Genomic DNA, 11,083 nt, shown 5'->3' on the forward strand with positions numbered 1-11,083 from the left:
GCCCATGTGAACTGTTAGTTCAGTTTAAGCCATAAAGTCTCACTCAGATTGCAGCAATTTTTATGACTGCGGAAAACATTCAACAGGGGAGACATGGTATGCTACCCTAAAAACGTCTACTGCAACTGCACTACCGCGGCAGTACACCTACTCTGCTGAGCCTGCTCTGAATGGTTAGGCTATGCAACTTACGGTAATCATCAGTATTATAAAGCCATGCAGACAGGCCACCTATCCTCTTTCTTTCCCCCTGCGGTTCAAAGGACACATTAGAGCGGGTAGGCCTATACTGGGAGGGGACCGCAGGTCGTAAGTCAGGCTGACCTAGTCGCATTCTTCCTCCCCAGCCCCTCTGACTGACTGACCCGACACTGAAACTGTTACATGGACGATTGTTTTGTAACAGTTACGAAACTCGTCCAATGAGAACAGCTGGCCAAAATCACATGACTTTTATATAACGCTTTTTTTCTCCTGCTCTTCACTGTCTTATGCCTTATCCATTGAGAATATTAGCCTATCTGGGCGATAACGCTGCATCACACTATTATGGCTCCCTCCGAAGCAGGCAGAAAAATGAGCTGGCATGATGGGTTTATTGAGCAGTTATACGCCACTTTAGAGGAACAGATTCCGGGCGAGCCATTCGCTATGGGGACAGAGAGTGAGAGCATGCTGCAGCTCGCAGCGGAGGCATTTCGGGCAAAGGACTTCGACCTCGCCGCAGACATCTACGAGTGCCAGCTGGGAGCGCCTGGGAATTCGAGTCGCCGACTGGAGTTGATGGTGAAGCTAGCGGATGCCCTGGCGTTCGGGGGCAAACTCACCGAAGCTCTCGACGTCTACAGACAAGCTTCCGAAATGGAGAGACTGGGACCCGAGCATTTGGAAAAGCTCCTAGAGTACCTGACAGAGAGTGTCCGGAGGAAAGAGGGACGCTGCCGGAGCAGCAGAGGAGCGGAGGCTGACTGCGAGGCTCCTGCTGCGGGACGCCCCGCAGCCGATTTCTCGTGCCGGATCTGTCTGAGCTTCTTGTACGAGCCGGTGACTCTGACGTGCGGACACTGCTTCTGCAAGAAGTGCCTGGAGAGGGAGAAGCCCGCCTGCTGCAGGGAGTGCGGATCCAGCTCCACGCTGACGGACGTGGCCGGTCACAGAGTGAACGTGGTCCTCAGCAACCTGCTCTCCAAGTGGTTCCCCCTCCACTCCCACGCCGTGCGACTCAGACGGGAGGGCAACGGGCTCTATGCCGATGGGAAGATGGAAGCGGCCCTGGAGAAATATAACCAAGCAATATTAATAGGTAGGGTGGCACCGTGGCATGGCCAGTCAGTTATGAATAATGTGTCATTATCATGGACCAATATTAACTTATTAAGGCTCATTTGCGTCTGTGTTAATTTCCAAACCATCCAAAAGTGTCTGGTCTATACCGTCCAAAGATAAGAATATTATGTAATGCCTACGAGTCCTACACGTCTGATGGTCATACACTAGGCTATATATTATTTTTTCCATTGCTGGGATGGTATTTATAGTTTTATTTGTACATAATTTCTTGTTTTCTGTGCAATGTGGACATTTTAGGCGTAATTGCGCTTGCGTAACATCTGGATAGGGGCTTGAGTATATGGCACTGCCATATTATTTTGGCAGTGCCATTTCTTGTTTTTTCGCTCCCCTCTTTTCGAAATTAGACTGTCTGGGGGGGCCAGTTCTAAGTGGACTGGGCTGGGCCACGGCCCGAATGGCCCGCCCAATGAACCCTACGCCTGTGATGACATAACTAAGGTTATGTGACTAGTGACTGTCACATAATTCACATTGATTGTGGAATACTGGAATTTATGAGTGACTAAGTTAAAGTAAGTTCTAAATTCCATAAGCATGTCAGCCCGGCCCATGTTCGATAGGGGCCATGTCGGCTGAGCGTTACCAAACATTGCGTAAGAGTCTCCCACGTTGTATAACATACCGTAAGCACTAAGCAATGTGAATGTAGGTCAAGCCAAGGGTGTTACTGTAGGTCAGCACTCACCACTCAGCATCACACACACACACACACACACACACACACACACACACACACACTGGTTGGACCAGCCGGGAAGGCATGTTTGGAACCCATACCACGAGATATGGTTATGGCTTAGTTAAGACAGTTATCCAATCATGCAAACAGATGCATTTCATGGGACGAGTTATGGTTTGACTTTAGTCTTAGTTTGTAGGCTATGTAACTTGTGTTTGACTATGCTAATCAATAAGACAGTTGGAAAAACGGTCACTAGTCTGGTATTGAGTGTATAGGCTATTCGGTTAGATTATATCAGTAGAATACATTATTGAACTTTACATATAGGCCCAACCCAATTAACATTCAAACTGCTAACAAGTAAAGTTACTTGCTGTTCAGTGAGTTTTACGCAAAGGCCTAGAAGGTTTTGAGCAATGGATTAAGAGTGCACATGTTCAGAAAAACGTCCTTGGATGAATAGATATTTAAAGAAGGATGAATATTTTGATTGCTATATATACAAGCCATATACAAGCCTTGGTGCTTGGCGATTATTTTATCGATTACTATATCACATTTATTTTGTATAATTGACTAAATCGATTAGTCATCATTTAAAGACATTTACATACAGTATGGTATATTTCAATGTTTGTGTATAGACTGTGTATATACATGTATATTCAACTCGACATTATCTGTAATTAGCAAATAACTTTTACATAGGTTCATATATACTGTAGGTTTAACAAAAATAATTTCAACAAACTCATAATCGGAATTATCAAGGTCTTATCAAGGTCACTCACATTCCAGGTTTCATAACAATGAAAACTTGTGCAAATGTCAATGGTAGTATATAGGAAGACGAACACAAGACATAGTTTAATAATAATTGGAATCAGGCTGGTATACATACTGTACAGTGACCCTACTTTATCTGTACAGTATTTCTACCAGCCCGATTCAAATTATTATTCAACTACTGCATCAGTGTATGTCTTGTCTCCTTCTTCCTATACTACCCTTGACATTTGCATACGTTTTCATTGTTATGAAACCTGGAATGTGAGTGACCTTGATAATTCTGCATCGTTTTATAAGGCTGCAATGCATAATTTGACCCATTATGTTGTACACACACACACACACACACACACACACACACACACACACGTAAATTACAACACATATGATATAACAAGACGCTAAACGCTAAATAAAACCAGTTACATTTTTCTGTGTGAAGAAAATCATGTGATATATTCAGATGGTTTATCGCTCCTGGTGTGTAAGGAAGGACCTAAAGAAACTAGCACAATTATTATAATAATTATTCCAGACTTTGCCAGGTTGTCAACAGGTTGCCAGGTTGTCAACAGTAACAGTCAGTATCCCGCCATCTCTCATTATAGTCTTTACTGTGCTCCCCAGCTCCTAGAGACCACATCCTGTTCAGTAACCGTTCTCAGATCCACTCCAGTCTAAGGCACTATGATCAGGCTCTCCGAGATGCAGAAACAACCTGCACACTCATGCCTCAGTGGTCCAAGGTATGCATTTCTTATGCTTTCCTTGCATTTCTTTCACCTGGTAATGATGTTTATGTTTTGCTCTACAAATAATGTGGTAGTTATGTTAAGTTAAGATTTCAGTAAACATCACTAATAAATAAAATTAATATTTGTCACCGTTGTTCTGCAGGGTCATGTCCGTAAGGCTCAGGCACTGGTGTCTTTGGGGAGATCAGAGGAAGCGCTGAGAGAATACCTAATCTCTCTCTCCATAGAGCCCAGTAGATTGGCCAGGAGTGAGGCTTACAAGGTAAACATCGAGAATAATAATGCATTTCTTTTAAATCCATTAAGATTCAACAACAAGAACGTGAAATTCAGATATGGTTAAAAACACTATAGCCGTCCAGCCATCACTGGCTTTCCATTACATAATCAATTGGTAATTTGCTAATTACAATACAAGTCAAGATTTAATATAGTCAAATGATAGCCAGTGGTGCCACATTGGGTAGGATACATGCAGTGTCATGAGAATATACAAAATAATCACCTCACATTGTGTCTGACCTCCATGTATCCTCTCAACTCTTCCTGTCAACTCATTCATTCCCTTCTCTCCTGTCCTCACCTGTCATTATTTCCTCCTCTCTCATCTGCTTTTGCTTCCTCTGTTCTTATATAATTTCCTTCCTTTTTTCAGCTCCTCAGTGACCTCCTGGCTCCTCTGACAGACCATGTTCCAGAGCGAGTTTTAGACTATTCCAGCTTGCTGTCTTCCAGAATGCACTTCAAAAACAACATGGCAGCACATACAGCTTCCTCCCTCTACACTATGGCATCTCTTAAGTCTTCACAGGTGAGAAACTCCTGCTCATCTTCTTGCAGTTAAAATGTCTTGTATCTTGACATGAGAGAAGATGCTCATACTCATCCTCTACAATTCTCCGCTTCTTCCTGTAGTCCCTCAGTACAAGCAAATCATCATCTGAGTCCAACCTCCTTGCCTCCCCTCCTGTGCTCAAGCACCCACAATGCCCCTGTGAGAGGTCAGGGGGAGAAGAGGTGAGAGATCAGGGCGAGGCACATGCCGGTTGGCTAGAACGAGGTTTCCTCCACAAACGGAAAAGAATGAGCGGAGAGGAAGAAGATGGAAGAGAGAAGCGTGACGGCTGTAAGAGATCCAAGCTTGGTGAGCTGTCGGAACACGCTGCATGTACAGATAGACATGTCTTCAAATAGCTGAGCAGCCATACAGACAGACATACAGTGTTAGAGACACAGTCAGATAAACACAAAATAATTTTCTCAATTAAAAAACAAAACAAAAAAGTATAACCTATTCATAACTGTTGAGATTTAAAACAAATTGCGTCATGTGTTAATATTTTCAATTTTTTCAATTTCTCTAAATACAGAGTCAGCAGAGGTGTGTGGTTCACTGAGCTCTGTGGCAGCAGACCTAATTGACCCTACAGATCTGGAATGTTCTCTCTGTATGAGGTAAGTGGTAATTAAAGCCCATATTATAAAGCCAAGGTGGGACAGATTACACAACGTTATTGGTATAGCTGTAGTGGACTTCTTTGTGTGTATGGATGTGAATCATTTAGAGGTGTGCTGCATTCACATATAATATTGTTACACGTTTTGGCCAGTATTGTTTGTCATGTTAAATGTTCATACGTTTATCCCTTCCCTGCACAGGCTTTTCTATGAGCCAGTTACGACTCCGTGTGGTCACACCTTCTGTCTTCAGTGTCTAGAGAGATGTCTGGACCACAACCCAAAATGCCCTCTCTGTAAACAAGAACTCTCTAAGGTAGCAACATTACATTATTTTAATGGTTTATTTATTGCTCCAGTGATGTCACACACACACACACACACACACACACACACACACACGCACGCACGCACGCACGCACGCACGCACGCACGCAGAGTGGAATTTTAATATTATGCAGAGTGGATATTTTAATATTATAGTGCTTTTCTAAGTACTAAAGAATGGAGAGATGCTTTACATGTGTATGGGGTGGGGGCCAGAACAAAGAGAAAAATAAAACAACATTATTACTACCTCGTATTTATAGTTTAACTTCCTTTTCACCCTCTCTATCTCTTCAGTATCTGGCACAGAGGCAATACCATAAGACAGTATTGATGGAGAACCTGATCGCTAAATATGTCCCCTCAGAAATGATGGACAGACAGAAAGTGAACCTGGAAGAACTGGCTGAACTCTCAAAGTGAGGATATTTCTTTTTGTTTCTTTTCTTTTGCATGCACACATCAAACTCCGTCATGTTATTAGGGCGTCTCCCCCCTGTGCAGAGTTTTGGCCTACTGACCTAGTCCTGATCGTGTGTTTGTCCTACTGACCCACTGACCTCAGGTTATGCAACAGTTTATGTAACATTACATCACGTAACTGCAAGAGGTAGCTGTTTTTGTTAAACTAAATCTGTGGAAGACTTTCCTATGATGATGTCTACAGTATGTCATTTTAATATTTCACGGAAAAATAAATTACATGTCAAGGAACTGGAAACGGAGAGGGATTATCAATGGTCACTAGGATTATGCTGACACATTGGTGTGGCAACAAGAGGGGAGAATAGATAGTGACATTTATCTAGAAGCTTAAAACACATTGCTTCGAACCACGTTTCGAGATTGTACATGTGCTACTTCTGATATTTTTGTGTGACACTGTAGTATGCTCATGTAGGGCATTCATTTCTGAGTTTACACAAAAAACTATGGACTATGGAGTTTCTGCCTGCCAGAGACCGCGCGCACGCACGCACGCACGCACGCACACACGCACGCACGCACGCACGCACACCTTTTAATACAATACAACTATATTGCTATAAAATGTATAAAATAAAGATTTGTGTAAATGGTAAATTTACACTTTTATATAGCACTTTTATCCAAAGCGCTTTACATAGATTGTGCATTACATTCACCCATTCACACACACACATTCATACACCAATGGCAGAGGAAACCATGCACCACATCAGGAGCAATTAGGGCAGGGATATTCAAATGGCGGGCCGCGGGCCACATGCGGGCCGCGGAGCGCCCCCTTGTGGCCCCTGGAAGAATTTTGGATCTTTTTTTTTTTTTTTTTTTTCTTTTTTAGAATAATAAGAGGGCTAATAAGAGTTACAGGTATGGTGTGTGCGATATTAATTGTGAGATTACCATAATGACGGTAATCATTAAAGGACCACTTTTCAACCTATCTTCATATATAGGTCCTCACTAATAATCATGATAAAATGACATGTTTTTTTCTACTCGGTCTGTGTCACATAGGAGGGCTGTGGGCAGTTCAGAAACCCACCCAACAGTGACATCAATGGAGAATCCAAGCTAATAGAAACTGCAGGCTTTCTAGTCGTGAAAAGTTGCAATGCGAAAATGGAAGCCATCATTCTCACAATAATAAACCCTGTTAGGGTCCATTTGGTTCCATTTGTACACTCTCAGAGTTACAGACCCATAAGGGTCCATTTGGTTCCAAACCATTTCCCTGGGGACCCCCTGGAACTGCCTCAAGGACCCTGGGGGTCCCCAGACCCCGAACCCCACTTTGGGAATCACTGCTCTATGTAATCTGATCTTTATAGTCTGATAAACTATTCTCACGTAAATAAATCTTGTTTAAAAAACAATCTGCCTAACGATGATGTCACTGGTGGTCGTGGACAGGTTTCTGAACTGCCCACAGCAGACTAGAGTGAGTGTGTGTGTGTGTGTGTGTGTGTGTGTGTGTGTGTGTGTGTGTGTGTGTGTGTGTGTGTGTGTGTGTGTGTGTGTGTGTGTGTGTGTGTGTGTGTGTGTGTCCGTCCAGCTGATGGTCGTTAATGTCAAAGCAATGCTGTTTATGCACTGTCAAATAGGTCTAGGCCTACATCTATTCTAAGGTGGCATATACCTGTATAGACATATTATCCTGCTCATTACTGTGCGGAAATATACATAAATCTTCGTGTTTGAGCACAAAAAGCATTTTGAGAACCCACAAATTTCCGCGCTTCGCGCGCACACTGTGCGGCCCCCCACACACAATCATTCTACAGTTGTGGCCCCCAGCCTAATCTAATTGAATACCCCTGAATTAGGGGTTCAGTGTCTTGCTCAACTTTACACTTTGACACCTAGTTTTGCAGAGTGTTTCAGTACATTAAGTACAATAACTACATTCCATTTTGTTCTTCCCAGTCTAAACAAGAATGTGCCTATCTTCGTGTGCACCATGGCCTTCCCCACCGTGCCCTGTCCCCTGCATATCTTTGAGCCGTGCTACAGACTGATGATAAGGCGATGCATGGAGACAGGAACCAAGTGCTTTGGCATGTGTCTGGGAGATGACCTCAAAGGGTAAGGAAATCATGGTTGTGTGTTTGTGTGTTTGTGTGTTTGTGTTTGTGTGTGTGTGTGTGCGCTAGGGCTGCCACCATTACAAATAACTTTACTGACAAAATTACTGACATAATGTTATACTTTTCTTTGAATAGCAGAAACAACTGAGTCATGAAGAAGTGACGAGTTGCAAGCTTGTTGATCTGCTATTTCTGCTATTTTTGTAAAATGTTTGAAAATGTATGCACATTGTATGACATGAAAATGACAATTATGATAAATCATGACAATGACAATGAATGGTGATTATCTCAAATAATTGCGATTAGGTGATTATGTAATAATTGTGACAGGCTTAGTTCTCACCACACTGTACCTGTCTCAAACAGAAAAATTAGCCCCAGGTTTGCGAGCTACGGGTGCCTTCTGGAGATCCGGGACGTGGAGTTTTTTTCTGATGGTCGCTCGGTGGTGGACACTATTGGCAGACGGAGGTTCAAGGTCATTCAACACCACCAGAGAGATGGATACAACACTGCAGACATAGAATACCTGGAAGACATTAAGGTACCTTATGAGTGTGGGGAGAAGAAGTAGAGGAATGCTGAATGGATGGAAGATTGATGGATATAGCAGAAGGGAGGGAAAGACAAATACAACAGATAATGCAGAATACGATGCAACAGATGATGCAGATATATAATGTAACATTTTATGCAGGGTGTGAACCCCATTTAAATGACTGAAGTGTCGGCAATGTTTGTTGTGTTTAGGTGGAGGGTGTAGCAGAGAAGGAGTTGCAGTCTCTTCATGATGCAGTGTACGATCAGGCATTGATTTGGGTCAACTCTCTCAAGAAAGAGCAAAAAGAACGCATCGTAGGACACTTTGGGCCCATGCCGGAGAAAGACTCAGAACCACAGGTACAAAGTTAATCTCTTCTCTCCCCAGTTTGATCAGAGCCCTATCTCTACTGTGGTGTCATTTGGGGTTTCTTGCCGTCTGCTTATTTGACAGATCAATATATTTGACAAATCTGCAATCCTTCATTGTAGTTTCTTCTCTCCCTCTCTAGGCGAGTCCTAACGGTCCGTCATGGTGCTGGTGGTTACTAGCCGTCCTTCCGTTGGAGGGTCGAGCCCAGCTTCCGTTCCTGGCCATCACCTCCCTAAAGGAGCGTCTCCGCGGGATCCGTAGGGTGCTGCTCTTCATGGCTTGCAGTAAACACCGGTGACATGCATTCAACACACGTGTATGCCTGCCCACCACCTCCGCCAACTAGCAAGCGCAGTAACCTTCCTAACACACATCCGAAACCCTTCATTGCCCTTTCTTTTGGGGCACTTTGATATGCATTTAGCAGTATTTGAAAGGTATTCAACTCCCACTAGGGAAATGCAGTAGCCTACCTAACTTCCAATACTTCCTAACTGACCAGACTGTCAGCACTTTTGAGCATCCCCCATATACCAAATAATGCTGCCATGCAGTTAACTTAACTTCACAGCATAACAAAGTAGCTGAGGCTGCTGGCTTGAGGAAGCAACTTACTCCATAACATCAACTTGTTTCTAAACCTCCTCTCCAGTCAATTATTATCTTTGTGCCTAATATTTTTCCATTGACGTAGAATGGTTCTTTCAGATGGTATGGAATGCCACTTTGGCAACCAGGCAGACTCTGTAGATTCTCACAAAGGTGATACACAGACATGTCTCATCCACCATCACCATATAAAATGAAATAAAATCCAAAATGGCAGTCTAGATTTGACAACAACTAGCCAGCCATCCACTGTACAACCGTCATATATCATTTCCATCAGCCAAATACTGTTTTAAGTGGATCTTAAAATAGTGAGATTTGCACTCAAAATGCACTTATTGGAATCAATCTACATGTTGGCCTTGAAAAACATTGTAACAGTTGAAAAACAACGAATTTACTGGAGGGGGAATTTAAAGCAAAGATGAAGCACTATGTCCCAGATCAGCCTGTTATTATGGATGTACTGTACATTCTGTGATAGACCAAAGGATCGGCCAAATGACGGCCCGTTTCTGTAAATGTAAATAATGAGGATATGTCTGTCTGACATTATGTCAGACAGACATATGAGGTTACTGTAAATTGAAGGTATTATTAATTTATAATACATAATACAGTCTTCAATTTACAGTAAACTCTGATCATTATCAATGCTGAAAAATGTTCCGTCTTCCTTCCTTACTTCCCTTAATTTTACTAGAGTGCAAAAACAATTGCACTGAATTGTTATGAGTGTGCTTTAACACTCTTTACATTTCCTTCATTGTTTTATGTGTTTGTACTGTGTGTGTGTGTGTGTGTGTGTGTGTGTGTGTGTGCGCGCGCACATGGTTCATTCTTGTTATTTTGAATTGTGCGTGAATGCAGCAATCTTGTTTACATTTCACAAAGAGAAAAGAATATTTTTTATTTTGGTTATAGTACTAGGCCCCATTGAGTCACATATGGAGCCATCATTATAAGGACACTGTCCAGAGCTTGAGGGTAATAGCTGGCATATTAAACAATTCACTTATTTTGAATGATGTTATAACATTGTAAAAAGGCCTGCTATGTGATGGTTCTTTGATCTGATGGCTCTACATTGTTTCCTTTTTTTCTTTTCTATGTTTTGAGTGTTACATATTTATATGTCCATCAGGTTCTGTTTTTTTATAATTTCAATTTAATATTTTTATTCTATTTATGGTCACAGTGATCTCCTTATTTTATATGGAACATATGAGTTAAGGCGAATATTTTTGTTGTACATTAAATGCATACAAACATTATTTTGTACTAAAATGGCCAAAGCCATATGATCCATCCTTTAAATCAAGGGTGGAGAAACAGATATAATAAATAATAAATATGACAATACACTGTAGTGATACTTTCCCTATGTCAATATGTTGTTGACATTGTCCCATTGAATAATTTAATTATTTGAACGACAGAGGAAAATAAAAATAGTATGAACTGCAATATATCACAGAAGCAAATTACAATAAATACTACCATATACTACACATTTAGAATCACTTTAAGAATTGTACAATAATTGTGTCACCATGAAATGAAGTTGGGTATGGAACTAAAATACCCTGAATGTTAAGTTTAGTATTTTTCCCAATAATGGTAT

The 11,083-nt window shown here is 41.8% G+C and overlaps 1 protein-coding gene across 2 annotated transcripts; it reads left to right on the forward strand.

The window, feature by feature from the left end:
- The first annotated feature begins 38 nt into the window (after positions 1 to 38).
- On the forward strand, positions 39 to 10,435 carry LOC310873926 (LON peptidase N-terminal domain and RING finger protein 3-like). Of its 2 annotated transcripts, none has more exons than XR_014570524.1 (12): positions 39 to 1,303; positions 3,452 to 3,570; positions 3,722 to 3,841; positions 4,235 to 4,390; positions 4,495 to 4,723; positions 4,950 to 5,034; positions 5,239 to 5,353; positions 5,662 to 5,783; positions 7,774 to 7,932; positions 8,304 to 8,481; positions 8,663 to 8,837; positions 8,990 to 9,120. XR_014570524.1 is itself a non-coding variant. In XM_083786527.1 (12 exons), exons 1-12 carry the CDS (start codon positions 550 to 552, stop codon positions 9,146 to 9,148), a joined length of 2,346 nt encoding a protein of 781 aa, XP_083642653.1. In that variant the 5' UTR covers positions 39 to 549; the 3' UTR covers positions 9,149 to 10,435. The 2 variants fall into 2 exon arrangements, 1 of the variants encoding a protein (XP_083642653.1); XM_083786527.1 differs by having other exon boundaries at positions 8,688 to 8,837; positions 8,990 to 10,435.
- Positions 10,436 to 11,083: the final 648 nt, after the last annotated feature.

The sequence above is a fragment of the Protomyctophum parallelum genome (genome assembly GCF_964188405.1).
Source record: "Protomyctophum parallelum genome assembly, chromosome: 16".
NCBI classification, from domain to species: Eukaryota; Metazoa; Chordata; class Actinopteri; order Myctophiformes; family Myctophidae; genus Protomyctophum; species Protomyctophum parallelum.